Source organism: Lissotriton vulgaris, chromosome 10 (genome assembly GCF_964263255.1).
Source record: "Lissotriton vulgaris chromosome 10, aLisVul1.2, whole genome shotgun sequence".
NCBI lineage: Eukaryota > Metazoa > Chordata > Amphibia > Caudata > Salamandridae > Lissotriton > Lissotriton vulgaris.
This window is the reverse complement of record NC_141698.1, coordinates 418,772,743-418,795,019: the sequence shown is the minus strand read 5'-3', so window position 1 is coordinate 418,795,019 and position 22,277 is coordinate 418,772,743. Positions and strand designations below refer to the sequence as shown.

The following is a 22,277-nucleotide window of genomic DNA, read 5'->3' as shown; positions in this document are numbered from 1 at the left end:
CCGGGGTCCATTCTACACCCATTTTTATGTATTGGGTGGAAGATGTTTCCCTGCCAGGACTGTGGTATCTTTTTTTCTTTATAAACATGATTGAATAGCGGTGTTAGGTATTTTGCCCAGAAGTCTGGATCGTATTTAAATAAGGCGTTTGGCATCCCATTTGGGCCTGCTGCTCCTTCCGCTTTCAGTTTTTTTTTATCAGGGTGGTTGTTTGTTTAACAGTTGTAAAAAGTGTTTGTTCTTCTAGGTGTGTACTTTCATGATAATCATTTTTTCTTTGTCCGGTTTCTGTTTCTTTTTGGTCCAAACTTTTTTTGAAGTCTTTATTTATTTCTTTGTCGCTATGGTTCCTGTAGATGTTATATAGGCTTTCAATATGATGGGCCCATGTTGTTTCGCTTATTCCGATGTTATATTGTCCACCCGTTCCTTTTGATAGTTTATTAATTGTGTTCAAAAATTCTCCACTATTTGGTAGTTTACTTGTTCTTAGTAAATCTTCCCAAATTATCTCCATGTACATTTTTTTCGCTTTGCTGCATTCCTCTTTATATTCTTTTCTCATTTTCTGTATTTCGTTGTTATCTACTTCTTTTCCTGACCTCCTGTCTGCGGCCTGTGTTCTTACTTTTTTCGCGATTTCCCTTTTTTTATCTCTTAGTTCAGTGTTGTACCCCGGCTCTTTATTGGCTTTTTGTCCATAAATTACTGAAGTTTATGTAGGTTCTCCCATTTTATTTCTAGTGATTGTTTTTTTCAATGGTCTCCATAGCGTTTACTTGTTCGTGTACCATTTCCATTATCTCCTTTTTTATGGGGCCCTTACATTTGATTTTCTTCAATTTGTGTATTTCCGGAACTGCGGCGAGGAATTCTATCTGTGTTTTCTCTTCGATGTTTTTTCTCAGTATGGTCTCTTGTGGAAAGTGATCACTCTCAGATCGGGTTCGTATTTCAAAATGAACAACATTCCTTTTTAGTTTGTCACTAATTAGAGTGAAATCTAGTGTGGAGTTGTTTTTTCCACTGGAGAAGGTGTTTTTTGCGTGTTGATCTGCCTTCATGTTTCCATTTAAGATTGTTAACCCAAGTGATTCCAGTTCGTTCCATATCTTATGGATTTTGTTCTTCTCCTGCTTGGCTTTTATTATATTACTATTGAAATCACCTGAGATAAATATCTCATGAAATTGATGAGTTTTCTGTAAAGGTTTTATCAAATTTATTAGTGTTAGTGCTTTTTTAATTTTTGTGACCTTATCTGGATGAATGTATATATTTATGATCAATAGTTTCCATCCAGGAATTTCTTTGCTTCCTTTATTCTCTAGTTTAATGACTTGTATCCCGTTCTCCCCTGGGTCGAGCAATTAAACATCATGCTTTTTAAATAAACTGCACACATTGAACTCCAGAGGCTGCCTATGGCTGAAATATTTGAATGGCTCATAGGCTACTTCCAAGAGTATTTGGGTTAAGATTCTATTTAGAGATAGACAAGCCACTCAAAGCTTGAGTCAGGTACGAGCAAGAAGCCTGGCTGAGGCTCAACACGAGGTCCTCTTGGAACCTGGAGCCCAACCTGAGCCATACTTTCACAGGAGGCAATGTTGCCTAGTTGGCTCCAGCTAACGACCATAAAACAGGGAATTCACGTTCAAATCCCAGGAATCTCCCTGAGCCAAATAAAAAGTGCAACAGACTTCTGTCTGTCTTGTAAATAGCTCTTATTTCCATGGGCAAGGATAGCACTATGTAAAACAGTCAAAAATAAAATGTGGATTCTGCCTGTCACCCACACTCTAATCTCATCCTCCAAGAATTAACAGCACAACATTAATTAGCCTTTGATGTAAGAAAGAGATACCAATCTAGTGACTCACTTTCACAGTGTGAAACTTGAAAATCTGTGCTCAATACCGGCTTCCTTGTTTGACCAAATTGTGTGATCATATTTATTTATTTATTTATTTTAAAAATGTATAAAGCGCAGCTTATACCCGTGGGTGTCTTGGCGCTATGACTCTACTAATTGTCTCTGTGATAAACATTATCGGACTTCAAAAGTGATACAGTGAAAATTATTGGTCAAACAGCCAAGTTTTCAACAGTTTTCTAAACTGAAGTAATGACGGTGAAGATCTAATCATCTTCGGAAGGGTGTTCCAGAGTCTGGCGGCGGTGTTAGTAAAACATCTATCATCCCATGTGACCGTCCTGGTACGTGACACTGCCAATTGGTGCAGCTGTTCAGATCTGAGTGATCTGTTAGGTTGATAGAAAAAAAGCTTCTGTTTGAGAAACACCGGGCCAAGACCGTTTAATGCTTTGAAGGTGAGGCACAAGGTTTTAAATCTGATCCGATTTCTCACAGTTAACCAGTGGTAGTTCCTGATTACTTCCTTAATAGAGTGAAATTTGGGAGTGCCAGATAATAACCTTGCTGCTGCACTTTGGATAAGTTGTAGCTTGGCCACCACCCGGGCTTGAGCGTTTGCAAATAATCCATTGCAGTAATCCAAGGACGAAAAAACCAAGGAGCTAACCACTGTTTTTCTTGCGTTGTCTGGAAGAAATGGTAGGATTTTTTTGAGGAGCCTAAGTTTGTGAAAGGCTGACGATGCTACTTGATTGGCATGGTTGGCAAAATTCAGCTTATCATCAAAAGTTATCCCTAAGTTCCTAACCTTTTGAACGGGTACTGGAAGAGCTCCAAGTGGGGTGGGCCACCAGACTGAAGACCATAGCGGAGATAACTTTCCAAAAATCATTACCTCAGTTTTCTCTGAGTTAAGTCTTAGACAGTTCTCCGCCATCCACTCCTTGATTGCCAACATGCCTTCCTGAAACCGAGCGGCTACTTCTTCACCATCATTCTTGATGGCAATCACCAACTGGGTGTCATCGGCGTATGTGGTCAGGCTCATCCGGTAGTTTTTAATAACCCTAGCTAAGTCCGACACGTAGATGTTAAAAAGGAATGAGCTTTGTGGAACGCCACATGGTAGGGCGAGATCAACAGATTTAAATGATCCCAATGTTACTGCCTGCGTTCTACCCAACAGAAAAGAAGCCAGTAGAGCCTTAGCCATTGAGTGAATGCCCATTTCTTCGACACGGTCAATCAAGATGGAGTGATTGACCGTGTCGAAGGCCGTCGATAGATCCAACAGGACCAAACCCGCTGTGCCTCCTTGGTCCCTGATGGTTCTAATATCGTCAGCAGCCTTAATGAGTGCGGTCTCAGTTCCATGCATTTTGCGAAACCCAAATTAAGAGTCATCAAGAAGACTGTTTTGTTCGATATATTCTGACAATTGTTTATTCATTGCTTTCTCCGCTACATAGCCAAATACATTATTTCAGCAAAGCCCCTCCTTTTTGTTCATTATCATATATGAGAGCACCTTCAAATACTTGAGTGCAGGATGTGCGCTGTACAAAAATCTGTTCTGCATTAGATTTGATAGCCTATAATTTTACATAATCTATAATAAGAACCTAGGCCATCTATAAGGCACACACAACAATTGACTTGCCTCTTAGTTCACTAATAGAATTGTCATAAGCCGGGGGGGCAGGAATGCTTCACAGTGCATGTTTAAAAACTATCACTTTAAATAAATACTTCCCAATGCAGAGACATAATCTGATGTACCATGCTGAAGTGCTTCTGTCTTAAAGACAGAATTTAACAAAAAAATAATTGGAAGACACCACATCATATTTTAACATGATGTCAGTTGCATGAATTGCATACCAAATATTTCCAAACTTCTGCTTGGCTTGTACAAGCTCTTAGAGTCAGAGCCGACCCTTGACTCCACAAGCCCAGTTAATTTTTTACCTTGTCCACCTCTATCATGCTCACATCAATTAAGTGTATGTGTAGAAAGATGCCTTTTTTTAAAGTATTGATTGAGATCCCAAATTAAAAAGTTCATGTTGTGATGGATTTTAATATTGGCAAAGAACTGGGTAAGACTTGCTGCTGTGAACCTATCAAAGCATCCTGTTCACTGTATTAAAGGAAGAGGTTGCACAGGGGCATCTGATATCAAGGTTGACCTTGTGCACCAGGTGACCTCCTGCTGTGCAGTCTAATCCGTAAAATGTAGTAAAGGTTGGCCTACCAACACAGAAAGAGCTGAGCTATGGGACTGGCTTGTGAGTAATAGTCAAAGCATACGCAGGGTGATCAAAAGATTTGTTATGTTATGTGAATTTGGAGAGTAAGGCTAATCCCCGTGTACAGTACTTGAAATTGAAAAACAGAAGTGCAGGTACTCTGTACCAGAGTACATGCTCGTTTCTGAGATGTGCCAGTACTCTCCAATTTAATGTATTACGTTTCTCTTGAGAAGTGCAGATACTCTTACTCTCAAAATAAACAAGCATTGGCATAGCCAATAGGTTTAGCCTTTGGGACCTTATAAGTATTTAGCCATGATGTACATTATCCTGGGTGCTAAAGGGAAGGTGTGGCACTGAATATATGTTTGCTTGCGTACCCTGGAGTGCAACTGGATTTCATCTGCGTTTATATGGTACCTACGTTGTAGCGGTTGGTGTTCCTCACAAGGTTGATATTAACCAGGATCTTCAACAGGAAACCAGGTGATTATGTAATTCGGGCCAACTAGACAGAACAATGTATAGCTGTTTTCCGAATATTTGCTTTACACATTATTTACAACTTGAGGCACGAGGAGATAAAGTCACTTGACCAAAATCACAAGCTATTGCAGCTACATAGCTTTCTCATGGAAAGAGTAGAGGCAGTCTCACAAGACTCAGTAACTGGGGCCCACTCTACTTGACTGGTGCTTGGAGCTTAACATACCGGCTAAGGCCTTCGGGATTTTGGTGTTTTCTTTGCCGCCACCACCAGCAGAGTCATGCAGGGGACATCTTCAGGTCTGGTTCCGGTCCCGGCAACTAGAGGAGGCCGCGAGAGGAGGCAGGTTTGGGAACTACAAGTTTCAGCACCTCTAGCAGAGCTCACGCCGCCCACGCCACCTGCAAGCGCCGAGAGGCGCTTAAAAAGAACACAGGGCTCCCACTGCGCGGAAGCTTAACATACCGGCTACAGCCTTCAGATTTTGGTGTTTTCTTTGCCGCCACCAGAGTCACGCAGGGGATATCTTCAGCCCTGGTTCCGGTCCTGGCCACAAGAGGAGGCCGGTTTGGGAACTACAAGTCCCAGCAGCCCTCGTGGTGCTCACGCCGCCAACGCCGCCTGCAAGCCCTGGGAGGCACTTAAAAAGAACACAGGGCTCCCACTGCGCGGGACACGTGCGGGCATGCCCGGGTCATTCCCGGGCAAAGGGCGGGCCCGTCTGCGCCGGTCCGCGACCGGACGAGGCAGGGCAGGGCCACCCCTTTTGGTTGTGTGGAAAGTCGACGAGTCTGGTAAGAGAAATTAAAGTTGTCTTAACTTGCAGTACAAATAAAACTATGGGTAAAAGGAAACTACCACCACTAGGGGGGAAAACGCATGCAAAGGACTCTCACATAAAGTATCTAAAAAACGCTGTGGGCCTTATTAATATTGAAATTTGCAAGTAGAAGAACAATTGGCAGCAACTAAAACAGCACTTGATGCCGTCCTAAGGGAGAATGTGCCAGTGGGTGGGGCTGATCTACAAACTCTGGAGAGCAATACGAGTGGAAAGGGCAAGGAGCCAGAAATCTTGATAATAAATGACGCTAACATTATGAATGCCCATGGACTCTCTAACCCGTGTGTTCTAAACTCACCCCTGGAGATTTCAGTGCTAACCAATGATACATCTCCGGCATCCCCTCCAGCAAAAAGAAAAAAAAAACCTTAATTGCCACCAGCCCAGAGTGGAGGTATCCAACTAAGCCCACACCAAAGACTAAATCGAAACCTAATCTCAAGCATAAAAAGGGAGGAACTAACCTTGGGACAAATAAAGGGGAATGTAATCCTGCAAATCAGAAGTCACATGATCTCGAGACTCTATTTAAGCAAAGGCATGGTAAGCTGGACAGTATTGAAAGACGTCTAATGTCAAAAATTAAGCTACTACAGAAAGATATGGCCTTTTTAACAGACTTGGTTATTAATACACCACCCTCTAATCCTAAAAGTAAGACATCCTGCCTCACCATGTCAGCCCAAAACAGATCAGAGAGCGTAAAAGGAAAGACAGATCTTGTTACCAAAATTGGGGAAGCTACACAGAGAGAGACACCAAATAATGGAGTAACTTCCAAGGATGCTGTGACTATACACCAAACACCAGGTCCAAGGATAGACAAAGATGACACAATTACAAGGCTTCCTACAACTCCGCGAATAATCAATAGGAACAGGTCAGCTGAAGAAGAAACTAATAATAAGGGGTCATTGAATCTTCCGCCCCAGGCAACTCCATATGTTATTGTTTTAAACAACATCCCGAAATTAGCTGTAACCCAGAGGGAAACGTATGAGTCTTTGAAAAATCAGGTGGTCCACTGGCTTTCTGTTAATTCTAATGTTGGGGTGCATATCTTATAGCAGGACATTATCATGCTGAGGAGTCAATTGAGTGGGTAAATCCAGAAAGATATGCCATGGAGACTGCGTAGTGGTAAATTTTCGAGATAGTAAATTGGTGGGGGATTTGTTCTACTTTTTTTTAAAGAATGAGAAAGGTCATTACACTGATCATTTTGATAATATAATGGTCGTCCCATTGGGCTTTCTTTACAGGCCTAATTGTGGTAATTATAACACATATATGTGCCATACCCCATGCTAAATGTGCCCTTGTCCAACAGGTACTTACCACTGAGAAGATGCAGTGAAATAGATTGACACTGGCGAGACAGGGCTGCTAATAGGCTCAGGAACATGGGTCATGCTGCAAACTGTGGGTCCCTAAATGTTTATCCGACAACACAGGTTGATGATGGTGGAATAGAGGAGCAATTGTGTGGTGTTGGGGATGCTGCCTATGAGACTAGGTTGACTGCTAATTTGGAAGGTGTGGATTTGCTGTACCTCACCGGACACAGGCTCTGGATGAGTCTAGTGCCAGTGTTGGTGAGCACGCACTTACCAGTGACCTGATGATAGGCAACATTACCACATATCAAAGTAAGGTTTTAAATATTATGACGTGGAACGTCGTTGGAATTAAAAGCAAGATCGGGGATGAGGACTGGCTAAAAACACTAGAGGCGTGTGCGGTTGCACTAATTCAAGAAACGTGGTGCACTAAGCCTTTTTATATCAATGGCTGCCAAACTATTTGTACAAATGCTAGCCCTTCCAGGATGGGTAGAGCGAAAGGTGGCCTTGCCACTTTAATTGCAGTTACCTCGCCACTGACCCTAAGGGATACACATGTTTCATCACATTATTATCAGCTTTTGCGCTTTTATTCAAAAGGTAAACAGACACTAGTTATAATTAACTTTTATAACAATATTTTCGACAGCACGAAGAGCAAGGTTATCAAAGCACTTGAAGATGATTTGGATACATTTCTGAAGGGGCTGGATGGGGATTTTATTTTAGTTTGGGCTGGTGATTTTAATTGTGCTAAGTGCGCTTACGAAGTTGGAGAACCAGTGGGTACTGTGATGAATTCGGTGATAGGATCCCGTACTTTTCACATGACACATATGGGGAGGTAATTAACAATGCCGTACATAAATATGATCTAGATGTTTTAGAAACCACCAGTTTAGATGGCAAAACAACAATTCAAACCTTCGTGGGGAGAAGGTCATCCTCAATCATCGATCATTTCATTGTACCATCTAACTGCCGCAATCTGGTAGTAAAAATACAAACTAATTTAAGCCTTTTCAGTGACCATAACCCCTTAATTTTGTCATTGAGATTAAACCTAACACCAAAAGCATGGGGGAACACAATGGACGCTGAAATTAACACACAAGGTAATAATGGTATTTCAATAAAGTGGACGGGAGTGAATCCAGTCACATTTATTGAAAACCTATTAAGCAAAACCCAAAGAGAAATAGAGATCTGTCTGGATGGTTTCTCCGCTGACTCAGCAATTATAACTGCCTTTTGTAATATTACTACTACCATCGCAGGCGAACTAACAGCTAAGAGGAGAAAGAACATCTGCGGCCTAAACCCTAGATGGTTTAACCACGAATGTTCTAGGCTGAATGGGGAACTTACATTTGCACTAAAACAAAAACCTAGAGATTGTGCCAGGATCAGTATTGTGAGGAAAGATTATAAAAATGCTGTGAAAGAAAGGAAAAATGAGATATGTGAGGGGGCATTGGAGAAATTAACCCATGAGGCAGAGCTGAACGATAAAGCACTCTTTTGGAAAACTATTAATCATCCTTATTTAAGAGAGAACAATGCCGTAAAAATGAATACAGTGGTAGCCCCGGAAGACTGGGTAACCCACTACGAGAGTATTTTCAACCCAGACGCTTTGAAAATAGCCAATGGTAACAGGGGAAACTTTATATTAGTAGAATCTGTTGGAACCCCATTAATAACACCAGAAGAAATTAGATTGGCACTACAAAAAAGCACCAACAGCAAAGCCGAGGTCGCGGATGGAGTCCCTATTGATGTTTTTAAACACAATATTGTATTGTATTGTATTGTGGTATACTTATAGAGCGCAGCCTGTCACCACCAAGGGCATCCTGGCGCTTTGAACCCTGATCTAACAACAACTTCAGCAACTAGCCTATCCTCGGGAAGAGGTAGGTTTTCAACGCCTTTCTAAAGGCTGGAAGAGCCTCAAGGCTCCTAAGGGATAGTGGCAGAGAGTTCCAGAGTTTGGCCGCCGCTACTCTGAACGATCGGCCACCCATCCTCACTCTCTGGAAGCGCGGGACTACTAACCGCTTGGATGACGAGGAGCGTAAGGCTCGAGAAGGAAGATACCAAGCAAACATTCTCCGCAACGGGATTGGTCCCAAGCCATGAATAGCTCTGAACACTATGCATGCGGCTTTGTAGCGGACGCGAAGGTGAATCGGCAGCCAATGGAGTTCCTGAAGTGCTGCTGTAGACGAGCTGTAGTAGGGGCGGGAAAGAGCGAGTTTGGCAGCCAGATTCTGTACCCTTTGGAGCTTGCCCAGTAGTGTTACAGGGGCATCCAATAGTAGTGCGTTGCAGTAGTCGAGTCGACTTAAAATAGTGCTCCGCACTACTTCGGATCTGGCTTGCTCAGGAAGGAGAGGTAGGACCTTACGCAGCATCCGGATAAGCATCATGCACGTGGACGTGGTCTTATTTACGTGCAGATCCAGCTGTAAATTAGGCCCAAAAGTGACCCCCAGATTACGCGCCGAGTGTGTGGCTGACACCGTCTCAGAGAAGGACGGGGGCCAGAAGTCGTCTGGGAGGTCCCTGGGGATTCGGTCACTGGAGCAATGCAGAACCTCAGTTTTAGTACCATTGAACTGTAACGAGTTCAAGCGGAGCCAGTCCGCTGTGGCCTGCATGCATCGGTGGAAAGTCTCCAGTGGGACCGCATCCTGTCCCTCCAGAGAAAAGACCAGCTGGGTATCGTCTGCATAGTTAAATGCAGAGATCCCAAAAGATTTAATAAGCTGGACTAGAGGGCGGAGGTAAATATTAAAGAGTATAGGGCTGATGGCTGAGCCCTGCGGTACTCCTTGTCCTACTCTCCGCTCCTCTGAGCTGAAGGGAGGGAGCGACACACGTTGTTGACGATTATCCAAGTAGGAAATTAACCAGTCCCTAGCCTTGTCTTTAACTCCACACTCTTCCAGCCTCGCTATCAAGGTTGGATGGCTGACCGTGTCGAACGCGGCCGACATGTCGAGCAGCACCAAAAAGGCTGCCCGACCACTGTCGACTCGCGCCCGCAGGTTGTCTAGCACGGTCACTAACGCGGATTCCGTCCCATGAGCTGGGCGGAAGCCAAATTGCGCCTCATCCAGCCAGGTGTTTTCTTCCAAGAAGCCGGATAGAGTGCGGGTAACCAGCTTTTCCATGATTTTAACTGGAAAAGGAAGCAGAGAAATTGGCCGGTAATTAGAGAGACAGGCAGGGTCCAGCGTAGGTTTTTTTAGAAGCGGAGATACCACTGCCTTCTTCCAACAACCCGGTACAATCCCTGTTTCAAATGACTGGCAGCAGATGGAATGTAAAGGCTGGAAAAGTTCCTCCTGAAACAGCCTCCAGAGTTTTGGCGGAAGAGGATCCAGAGGCGAACCAGATGAGATCGTAAGGGCTAGGCTGCTAAACTCCTCCAAGGAAGGCAGAGGAAAGCTACTCAGTTGGGGTCGACTGGCCTCGGTTGCCGGAGCTCCCAAGCTGAGAGCCTGGTCCAAGGAGGGCAGGGGAAGACTACTCAGCCGGGGTCGACTGGCCTCAAACGCCGGAGCTCCCAGACTGAGAATCTGGTCCGCAGGAGGCAGAGAAGAACTACTCAGCTGGGGTCGACTGGCCTTAGTCGCCGGAGCTCCCAGACTGAGGGCCCGGACCAAGGAAGACGGGGGAGAGCTACTCAGCTGGGGTCGACTGGCCTCACTTGCCGGAGCTCCCAGACTGAGAATCTGGTCCGCAGGAGGCAGAGAAGAACTACTCAGCTGGGGCCGACTGGCCTTAGTCGCCGGAGCTCCCAGACTGAGGGCCCGGACCAAGGGGGGCGGGGGAGAGCTACTCAGCTGGGGTCGACTGGCCTCACTTGCCGGAGCTCCCAGACTGAGGGCCTGGTCCGAGAAGGGCAAGGAGAAGCTACTCAGCTGGGGTCGACTGGCCTCCATCGCCGGAGCTCCCAAACTGAGGGCCTGATCCACGGGGAAGAGGGGAGAGCTGCTCAACTGGGGTCGACTGGCCTCAGTCGCCGGAGCTCCCAAGTTGTGAGCCTGATCCTCTGGTCGGGGTCGACTGGCAGGTGAGGCCGGAGCTTCTAAACAGGGGTAAGAAACCCCCTGCAAGGGTCGACTGGCCATCGCCTCCGGAGCTCCCGAACCAGCAGGAGAATTGACTGGGTCCTGCAGACCCTCCAGGATTCTGCGGATTTTCTCCTCAAAGGCCTCGGCAATAGAATCACAGAGAGCTTGCGATGAAGGGACAGAACTAGCCACACACGTGGGATGGGCAAGGTCTCTGACAATTTTAAAAAGGGCCTGTGCCTTGTTAGGGGCATGATTCAAGGTGGATTCAAGATAGGACGCTTTAGCCATCTTGATCTGAGCCTTGTAGTTTTGTATGGCAGACCGGAACACAATTTTCTCCGAATCTAAGTATTGTTTCCTCCACGCCCTTTCTGCACGTTTGCAGTCGAGTTTGAGCTGCCGAAGTTCGCTCGTGTACCAAGGGCTAGCTCGGTTCACCCTACCCCGTGACTTCCGGAGGGGTGCCAGCTTATCCAGTGAACTCGAGATAGATTGGCAAAAGCGAGCGTAGCTCTCCTCGGCTGTATTGCCAAGCTTAAAGTCCTTGTCTAAGATGTTCGGCAGAGGGGAGGTTTTAAGAATTCGGGACCAAGGTTTTTGGATACCCGTTTTATTGAACATTTTTAATGCTACTCTTAAGGGTATATTACCGGCCTCTTAGGTCAAAAGCATTATCGTACCCATCTTTTAAAAGGGAAACTGGGCGAAATCTAATTGTTATTGCCCAATATCTCTTCTTGATTCTACGTCTAAAGGAATGGGCCGTATAATGTCAGAAAAGCTTGAAAGTTCGACCAGTGAGCAAAATGTCCTGACAAAGGCTCAGTATGGTTTCTGAAAAGGTATTTGGACGGTCGAACAATGCTTAAACCTAGAACTTTTAATAGGGAAGTATACACTAGCAAAGGATGGGATGCTTCACTTATGCTTTGTTGACCTAACAAGCGCTTTCGACCAAGTCAACCATCAAAAATTATGGCAAACACTTAAAGGACTAGGGGTGTTGCATAACTAAATATCTTTCCCAGAAATATAATTTCTTAACATCTAGGGTACGGTTTGGTAAAATGGGGGAATGTACTTCGGATTTTAGAGTTACTTGCGGCATCAGACAAGGGTGCGTTTTAGCACCCCTTTTATTTTCCTTTTATATTAATAATATAGATTATTTTTTACAAAATTAAGCTGCAGATGTCCCGAAAGTTGGAACACGCCCCATCCCAGTTTTATTATATGCAGACGATGCTGTGCTAATCTCTAGGACAGCGAACGTGCTGCAACTTTTAATAGATAATTTTGTATCTTTTATGAACAAAAAAAAGACCTACAGCTAAACTTAAAGAAAACATTTGTCATGGCATGTGGGAGTAACAGATCTAAGAATAGACAACATCATGTGGGTGGGGTTACTATTAATAGAGTTTTATCTTTTTCATATTTGGGGATGCTTTTTAATAGGAACAGCTCATGGAACACACATATTGAGTCATCAAATATGACATTTTTAAAAATCACAGAGAGTATTTTTAGATTCTCCGCGAAATTAGGGAACAAACCTGTTCTTGAAATCCTAAATCTGTATCGGAGTAAATGTGTCACAGAGGTCTGCTATGGGGCTGCAATCTGGGGGAGAGGTAACACCACCTCCCTACAAACCCAAGAAAACAACTTTTTCAACAGTTTGTTGGCAGTCCCAAAGGCTACAGTTAACTATATAGTTCACAAAGAATTGTCTGCCCCTTATCTTAATGACACAATAAATATGGCTGGTTTGATATTTTGGAGAGGGATATGGGCAAAGGAGGAAACTAGATTTATTCAAGATATAATAATGGATTGCTTAACTTTAGACCATAGCCGGAAAATACCATGGTTGGAGCATATTTTTAATTTATTAACACGCAGTAAAGTTGAAATTGATAAAAATAAACATACATCTATTTTAGAGCTCGGTAAAAGTGACCTGAAGCTCAAATATTTAAACATCATGGAAAACGAAAGGAATGGGGATGATATGAAAAAACCTAGTTTTGTCTCTTACTGCGAATGTTCACTCACAATGACGTTAGAGCATTATCTGAAGCTGGTAAGAAACATCCAACATAGATTTTATTTAACCAGATTAAGGATGGGGACATTACACTTTTTATTTGCATTCCCAAAAATGGAAAAGTGGGGCCATAAATTACCAAATTGCCCGTGTGATGGAAAAAAAAAACAAATCCACGTTGCATTTTATCCTTTTTTGCAGTTTTTATAGAGATATCCGGAAATCAATTTGAAAGCCTTTTTTTATCAAATAGGTGTTTTAATTACAAACAAGCTTTCAATTTTTTTGTAGTCTGGAAAATTTGAAAATCATAAACTCTGTGACCCGATATGTACAACTTGCAATTAGAAAATGAAAGGATTACACATATCTGGAGACATTACTATATTAAACAAGCATTTGCAATGCAATAGGTCTCGCATTATTTAAGTTTGAGCTATTAGTACTGTAAATGGCAATGTTTTTATTTATGCGCTATTTTAATTTTCTTTGCATAAAAAGGTACATATAAAATATGTGTTGTAGAAAAGTAATTTATGCAGTATTTAAATTTTCTCTGCATAAAAAAGTACATATACAATATTTCTTGTAGAAAAGTTAATCATTTTAATGATGTGTCCAAATATTTTTTATATGTACATTCGATTTGCAAACGGATGGGGTGGGGGGGGGGGGTCTGAAAACTGAAAGAGGGCCTCGGGCAGTTTATCTGCATAAAGCCCTGCATGTCTAAGGCCACGTCCCCTTTCCACATGGTGAATTCTCTTTTCAAGAGGGCAGGTCTTCCTCTGAGGTAACAGGGCAGCATCATGTGAAGTGCAGCAAGATGGGGTTGTAAAGCTTCCATTAGTTGGCACTTGGTACTTGCTTTGTTTTCTCCGACATGGATGCAGTACACAGGCGAGATTTCATTAAAAATAAGGCTGAGTGAATAGAGCAGCGCTTTCCACGTTATAACCATGTAGTTAATGAGGTCTGGCAAGCACTGCATCTCTATGCACTTTTCGTTTGCACAAGTTCAGAGCTCGCGCCGCCGGCCTGCGACCAGGAAGTCAGGCAGGCCGGGCGGGACAACCGGAAACAGGAAGTAGGAGGGCGGGAGCCTACCCCGCCTCCCACGGAAGAGCCGCGGCTGTTTGGAGCACCGGAGCAAGCAGGAGCCTACCCTGCGCCCCGGTGCCGAAGGAGGGAGGAAGAGTCCTGCTGCCGGGCCCTGCAGATGCCGATGAGAGGAGCCGCCGCCGCCGCACCAAGGAAGCCGGTGAGTGTGGCTTCGCGTTGTTGATGATCTGCGAGTGCGGGGGGCATGTGTGTGTGCGCGTGCGGCGGTAGCGGGCTGTGTATGTGTGTGAGCGTGCGTGCATGCGTGTATGTGTCTTGGAGTCTGTGTGTGTGACTGTGGGGGGGAGAGGGGGTGTGTGTGAGCGAGTGTCTGTCTGTTTGTGTATATGCCCGCCTGAGCTGCGAGGGCGGGGGGCATGTGTGTGTGCGCGTGCATCGGTGGGGGGCTGTGTATGTGTGTGAGCGTGCGTGCGTGTGTGTGTGTGTCTTGGAGTCTGTGTGTGTGACTGTGGGGGGGGAGAGGGTGTGTGTGTGAGCGAGTGTCTGTCTGCTGTTTGTGTATATGCGCGCGCACGTGCACGGCGCGGGACGGAACGTGCGCGTTCGCGCACCCAAATCTGCCTTCAAAAGCTCGTGACAGTTTCTTGTCCTCATTCCCCCATGTCCGATAACTATAAGTCTCCGACCCTGGACGCATCCTTCGGATGCGAATTCCAGGGCGAGACCTAAAAAGGGTAAAACGCTGTAGCAGGTACACTCACAAGCAATAGACGTCCCAGCAGACAAGAACGGTATTTGTAAGCCTGCAGTGCCCTGGTCAACTTTCAATGACCTACAATTTCTATGTGTAGAGTAGAAAATGTGCTGCAGTTGTAACTTGTAATCACAATTCATCAATCTCATTACACACGTTCAGAGATGCTGTAATTGCTGTAGTTTCCCCATCATATCTAGATGCTGTCTCGTTAATAAAGCCGGGCCTTGGAAAGCTGTGATAGTGAGAATGTGAAGATATACGTAATATAAAAATAAATGCAGGTGTAATGCTGCAGTAACAAAATGCCTGGGTGTTTTTGCGGGTAATATAATGAAAGGACAAATCCTGCTCCAATTCAGTGAATTCCCAGCAGAGATGAAAATGCAGATGAAAGACTGAAGCATCACTGACAACCTCGAGATGGCCCCAGAATGATATTCATAATAAAGGTTGCTGTAGTTACACTGACAAGCAGTAGATATATGTAGCCACATTAAGTGCAGTTCTAATGCGACAGCAGGAGCGCTAACATGTAAATGTCCCGCAGAAATGATGTGACTAATAATGGTTGCTGCACTTTTTACTCACTGGAAATATACACCATTAGGCACATTAAATGCAGCTGAAAGGATTTAGGGCTGCTGCAGAGATGTTTCCACAGAGGTTATCCACAGATAAAAGGCTGCATTGCTTTCAGCAGCAGATGTATTTGAAAAAAATACAAATATTTGCTGCTTTTGGGATGTCGTGGTTGATGCCAGTGGGGTCATAAATGATGTCACCCCTGGTGTCATTAAATATGTCATTTGTGATGTTGTCTGTGGTATGTGCAAGTTCACAAGCCGTGCATTGAGGGAATGCCCATGGTTTAGGTTATGGAACATAACCCTCCCATCCCTTCAACTGAAGTTCAGGGACTTGTCATGTTCTTATAATGCTGGTTAGCTGCTGATCCTAGTAGACAAGCATATTGTCTGCCAATAAACATGTTTTTTTCTGTGGATTCTTTGGGTGAAATCATAATCAACAAAAAACAAAAAATCTGGAATTAACCTGACTTCTATAATGTGGGGCCTCTACCGACCCTATAATTTCTGGAGTTACTATTCCCGTTATCCAAGGCATCTATTAGAATTCGGTGCCACTAAATGTAACATGTGTTTACTGCAGGTCGGTATGTGAACAGGGGGAGCCAGATCAGTAGCCAGGAACAGCTTCACGAACACGTTCATGAACTCTGAACCGTAAATGTGACATTTTGATGAAGGAGACGTGCGTTCTTCTACCTCTCTAGCCTGTGACTCGGTGTCCGTGGGGATGGGATGTGCTCACATTACCCCCAAAAGGACTGGCCAGAGAAAGTCATTCTGAGACGGAAATAGCACAAATTTATGAGTGATCAGAAATTGTTTTTCTTCTTGACTAAACAGCTTAACCAACAAAGTCGCTATAATCACGGGGTGATTAAACCATCTGGACGCTGCAAATCTGTAAATCTATAACTGAGCATCATCCCGTCCTCCTTACAACAACCACAGAAGAGCAAAGAAGAGAGGTCAGGTCACGCCAGGATCTGCAGTCTGACATGATTTCTTTTTTTGTATTCTATAGTGAATTGGTGTCCTTTTTAACTATATCCCTTGATTTTATGTTGAAAACTTAGATCCTTTATTCTTGACCTCTTCAAAAGATTGATTCATTCTGAACGGGCGATAGGTCTCTCTGCCTTATTCAGATGTCAAAGGTCCCCGAGCTTGAAGCTGTGTTAAAAATAATAGATCTGTACGGAAAAATCGCAGAAGAATCTCAAATTCATTTAAAAACAAGCAAACTCACCGCCGCAGCCCGGCTTCAACAGGAAGCCAGGCAACCTTTGTTGGGACGGGGGCGGAGCCTGACACGCGACCGGAGCTTCCCAGGAGGCAGGCTGCAGTGGCTGGCGCATGGCTCCGGTGCAGAGAGAGGAGAAGTCCCAGTGAGTGGGGCTCCGTGCTTGCGTGTCTGTGTGTATGCAGGGGGGAGGGGGGAGGGGGAGGGGGAGGGGAGGGGGGATGGGGAGGAGGGGGGGTGGGGGGCGGCAGCGTGTATGTGTGTGTGTGTGTGTGTGTGTGTGCGCGCGCGCCTGTGTGTGTGTGCGTGCATGCAGAGGGGTGGGGGCTGGCTGTGTGTGAGCAGGGGCTGTGATTTGATCTGCGCAAGCGCGGCTCAGACACGCGCTCCCGCGGTCAAAACTGAGACTGCAAAAGCACGCGTCTGAGTCGTGTCCACTTTCCTAAATACGGGCCACATTAGGTCTGCAGCAGACACTCACAATGCTCACGCATTGAGAGTACGTCTGCTCGACCTAAAAATGGTTGAAAATTGTTAGATTCTCTCACTGTTACTACCTAAAACGCTCTTGCCCCTTATGTAATCTCATGTACTTATGATTTCCTATACTGACAAAACAATGTACTAAGAAAAGCTTCGGCACTATGCACTTTATATATATCCCTATGCACTAAATAAGCACCAGCACTTCTAATTAGAATGAATTACCGTGTATAAATTGTTTGCGTAACAACTTGAATTGTTTATAATGCCAAATGGGTGTTTTACTACAGCTTTGTTTTCTATTTTATATTGTATATGTATCCATATTAAGTCCCGTAAGTTCTTAGTGTGTATAAATACAACTTGCTATTTCAATGTTTTTAATTATGATGATGTAATGTAGGAACGATTTTATTTAAATAGTATGCTTTTATGGTTTTGTTTTTTTGCTTGCACCGAATAAAGCCGAAATGGATTGATTGATTGATGACTAAAACAGTACTAGACTATTAGTGAAATACTAGAAAATGGGTGATAATTTTACAGATCCGTTTTGGAGGGGTTTCTTTCCAGAACAAAAAAATTATGTAGATTAGCAGCACTAAAAAGAAGCAATGCCTCCTTAAGCGCACCATAAGCAACTAAGCTGGGTAATGAAAAATTGTCTAGCAGACGCGACAAAGAATTTTCAATTCTATTAAGGACACGGAGGCGAGGATTATGCTTCTCTTCACTTTACTGACATAAACAGCAGCCAATAAAAAACTTTAAACTGGCATGACCCCGGAAGGACAACCCCCTCCAACAGTATGCACCAATCACTATCAAGTCCACTGTATATCTGTCCATGTTTATCAATACGACCTCCTCTTTCTTTGCGACACATCATCAGTCCAACAAGACCGGAGGCCAACGTGGCAACCATCGCATCCATCGTCGAGGAAGGCATCTCCTGCACCACGTCACAGATTTCCAGAGCATAGACTGTTCACCTCATGTCTGCTTGTGCTGATCTCCTGAAACAAGAACATAAGTCGTAATGGCCATTCCCAAACTTGGAAAGACAACAAGCCAATAACAATCATTCGGGTGGGTACAAGAATTCATCAACCATATAACATTGCATGAAATACAATCCTGCAAGCCCGGGTGGGATAATCCTCGCCTCCGTGTCCTTAATAGAATTGAAAATTCTTTGTCGCGTCTGCTAGACAATTTTTCATTCTATGTCAGTCCACGGAGGCTCAGATTATGCTAGTTTAAAGTTTATCCACCACCACCGAGGCCACATCCACAATAGGCTTATGATAAAACACTTTAAAGGTGGAATCAGAAGACCAATCTGCCGCAGTCATGATATCTTGAAGCCGGGAGCCGGCACCAAAGGATTTTGAGGCCATAGCCCCTCTCACAGAATGAGCCCCAAATATAGAGGTATCAATACCCGCCAGGCCCAACAACCAGGTAACCCACCTGGCCAGAGTTGCACTGGTGACTGGGCGGAAAGGTTTCTGTAATGAAATCAACAGTTGACCAAAACCAGTTCTAAATTCCCTAGTACAATCCTCATATACCTTCAAACATTTGACCACACATAATTTACTGTGATGAGGAAATGCAGGATATGCAATACATGTTGTATGCGTTTTTGTACGCCTAGAGATCGTAAAAGAAACTCCCGTGGGAGTGAATACTCTACCTGATAAATCCAAGGCCCGAATATCCGACACTCGCCTGCATGAAACCAGGCAGAGGAGAAGTGTAAGTTTAGCTGAGAGCTGTTTGCGAGACAGACCCTCATTAGCCGGCCAGGCCGCCAAAAAACGTAGGACCACTGACACGTCCCAGAGTTCAGTATACCTGGGTTGAGGGGGCTTCACTAAGCGGACCCCCCTGACTACCCTGCACACCAAAGGGTGTTCCCCAACGGGCTTACCGTCAACATGCGGGTGCCCCGCGGAGATCGCCGATCGGAAGTTATTCACTGTGCGATAAGCCAGACCAGACCGCGCCAGTTCCGATAAGAAATTTGCTATGACAGTAATATCGGATCCCATCGGATCCCCCTGCCGTTCGTTACACCAACCAACCCATCGTCTCCAAGCTGACTCATATCGCTTGTGGGTGGAAGGTGCCCATGCCTGAGATAGGAAAAAGAGAGTGTCCTCTGAAACTCCCGGCATTTGCCAACGTCGCCGGAAAGTCTCCACGCCATGAGGGACAACTGATTCTGAAGGACCAGCGGGTGGGGAAGACCCACCGGGTCCGTGAGAAGATCCGGGAACGTCGAAATTTGCACCGGCGCTGCACAGGTGAGACTCATTGCCACCGGGAACCACGCTTGTGCTTTCCAGCACGGTGAGACCAAGACCAATTCCGCTTTCTGCCTCCGAACCTGAGCCAGAACTCTCGGGATCATGATAAAAGGAGGAAACGCATACAGAATGCCCGTCGTACACGATTGAAGGAAGGCGTCCGAGCTGATCGCCAAGGGATCCGGGCGCCAGCTGTAAAACTGGGGAAGTTGCCTGTTGAGCCGAGAGGCAAAAAGGTCTACCACACACGGACCCCATTTGTGGTTCAATGCCCCGAAGATTCGAGGGTGCAGTCTCCAATCGCTCGCATCTCTCAAGTATCGAGAGTTCCAATCCGCCGTCACGTTGGCAGACCCCGGAATATATTCCGCCGTCACCGAAATTTGATGGGCCAGGCAATAATGCCAAAAGTCCTTGGCTATCTCCGCTAGGAGACGCGACCTGGTGCCTCCCAGGCGATTTATGTAGCGTACCGCGGACACATTGTCCATGCGGAGGAGAATACAACACGAAACTCCCTGAGGGGACAGAGTGCGGATCGCAAAAGAACCCGCCAGGAGTTCCAGACAGTTGATGTGGAGACTCAACTCCTCGCGGGACCACCGGCCCCCGGTCTCCACCGAGCCGCAACGGGCTCCCCAGCCCCACCGGCTGGCATCCGACTCTATCACCACTTCCGGGGTGGCCGCGAAAATGGCTCTGCCGTTCCACGCATCCATATGCTCTAACCACCAGTTTATCTCCGTACGTGCCTCCGCAGAAAGAGAAATCTGTTGGGCATAGGTCAGTCCCTTGCGCAAATGCAAGGCCTTCAAACGCTGCAGGGCCCTGTAATGCAAAGGACCCGGAAAGATCGCCTGGATCGAAGAAGCCAGAAGCCCCACCAGGCGTGCCAACGTCCTCAACGAGATTGTCGGAGAGACAAGCGCTCTCCTCAACTCCTTCCTCACCGCCACCCTCTTCTTGAGGGGCAAGAGTAATTGAGCTTTCACCGAGTCCACCTGGAAACCCAGGAACTCCATCACCTGAGAAGGCTGCAAGATCGACTTCTGTATGTTCAGGAGAAAGCCCAAGTCCTGAAGGAGGTGGATCGTCCACGACAGATGGAGCGACACCACCTCCGGTGACTGACCTAAGATCAAGATGTCGTCGAGGTAAATAATGAGGCGAACACCCCGTTCCCTCAACGTCTGCACGATGGGTTTCATCAGCTTGGTGAAACACCATGGGGCGGACGACAGTCCAAAGGGCATGGCGGAAAATTCGAACCACCGATCGCGCCATTGAAACTGCAGGAACCGCCTGTGTGGGGGATAGATGGCCACTGCTAAATAGGCGTCCTTTAAATCCAGACGCACCATCCAATCCTGTTCCAATAGTATATCTCTCAGGAGGTGTATCCCCTCCATTTTGAAGTGTCGATAAACGACCCAGCCATTGAACTCCTTGAGATTCAACACCAGTCGATACCCTTGGTCCTTCTTCGGGACCACAAAGACGGTGCTGACGAAGCCTAGCTCGTGTGGGGAGGATTCCACAATCGCCCCCTTCTGGATCAAGGAGCATATCTCTGCATCGATGAAACTCTGCTCTGCTTGGGAAAAACACAGAGGACCTGGTCTCCGCCTCTGCAGCGGGGAGGCATAAAATTCTATGTGGAAACCCTGTATCGTTTGTAACACCCAAGGGTCGTTCGTAAGTTGGCGCCACCTGTGGAGAAAAAGTGACAGTCTGCCCCCCACCATATGCTTTGATGGGCATAGAAGTCGTACCTGAGTAGGAGTAGTCTCCTGAGTTCGCCTGTTGTCCACGATAGTCTCCTCTTTGCCCCTTGCCACGACCTCCTCTATCACGGGAGGGGTAGAAGTTGGGGCGTCGATTACCTCTGCCCCTCTGCTCTGCTCCACGTGAGGTCTGTGCATAACCTCGGCTGGACCCTCGACCTCTTGGGCGTCCGGCCCTATCAAAAACACCACCATGGAGAACCCTCTTGATGTTGGACTGGGCCCTGTCTAATGCGGAGAAGGTGGCAACATATTTGCCCATCTCCCTGACAAATTTGTCTCCGAATAGCATACCATTAGCTAGGACACCAGGTTCGGAAGGGGCCATCTCCGCCAGCTGGGAGTCAAGTCTCATAAGAAAAGAGCGCCTCCGCTCTGTAGACACGGCCACATTGGCATTACCTAAAAAGCACATGGCACGCTGTGCCCATTCCAGAACCTCCGACACATTCAGCGGCACATTCCTATCCTTGGCTATCACCGCCGCGTCCAGAATCTTCGTTAGGGGACCGGCGACATCCAACATTTTGTCCTGGACACCTCTCCATGCTCTATCCAGCCCCTTCTTTGGATCCTTCGCAAACTTGCGCATAAACGCCGCCATTGTGGGATCTAAATCCGGTGTGTCAGCCACCTTCCCTGTCAAGGATGGCCTGGGGCATTCGGAGCGCAACGTGGCCCTCACTCCATTATCGAAACCCTGACGCAGGTTGTTGCTCACATATTGTGCCACCTCAGGGCACGGTATCCACTCAGTGGACCGAGGGTGCACAATATTGTTTGGGTTAAAAAGAAGATTCCTGGGTACCTGACCATCGTCCGCCTTTTGGGTGTGCTTCACCTTCCTAGATCTCTTTCTGGGGGCTACGGATCCCACCTCCGAATCAGATGAATCCGGCGGAGTCGGGGAAGAATCCCCAGACGTGTCATTCGCCATTGAGCCATGGTCCTTCAGGACATTCCTGGCCATTCGGGCCAACACCTGGGCCGAGGACTGAGAAGAGGTACCACCCATCCCGGCAGATTTGAACTTTCTCTTTCCATAATTTTTAAGGGGCTTAGCAAAAGGCTTAAGAGCCTGGACTAGTGCAGTCTTCACTGAC

The 22,277-nt window shown here is 45.9% G+C and overlaps 2 protein-coding genes across 3 annotated transcripts in view; both read right to left on the bottom strand.

The window, feature by feature from the left end:
• Positions 1 to 22,277, bottom strand: part of METTL22 (methyltransferase 22, Kin17 lysine) — a 243,238-nt gene that overhangs the window by 196,700 nt on the left and 24,261 nt on the right. The window lies entirely within an intron of this gene.
• On the bottom strand, positions 741 to 22,111 carry LOC147685335 (uncharacterized). Its single transcript, XM_086939779.1, has 2 exons — positions 19,336 to 22,111; positions 741 to 1,168 (listed from the first exon to the last, which is right to left on the bottom strand). Exons 1-2 carry the CDS (start codon positions 22,109 to 22,111, stop codon positions 741 to 743), a joined length of 3,204 nt encoding a protein of 1,067 aa, XP_086795905.1.

What these genes read in the sequence shown, in the direction of transcription:
- LOC147685335 (XM_086939779.1), bottom strand. Translation starts at nt 22,111, where the DNA reads ATGGCGAATGACACGTCTGGGGATTCTTCCCCGACTCCGCCGGATTCA. An exon ending in CGGATCTTCTCACGGACCCG is followed by an intron (nt 1,169 to 19,335) that starts GTGGGTCTTCCC and finishes TATTTATCTCAG; the next exon opens with GTGATTTCAATAGTAATATA.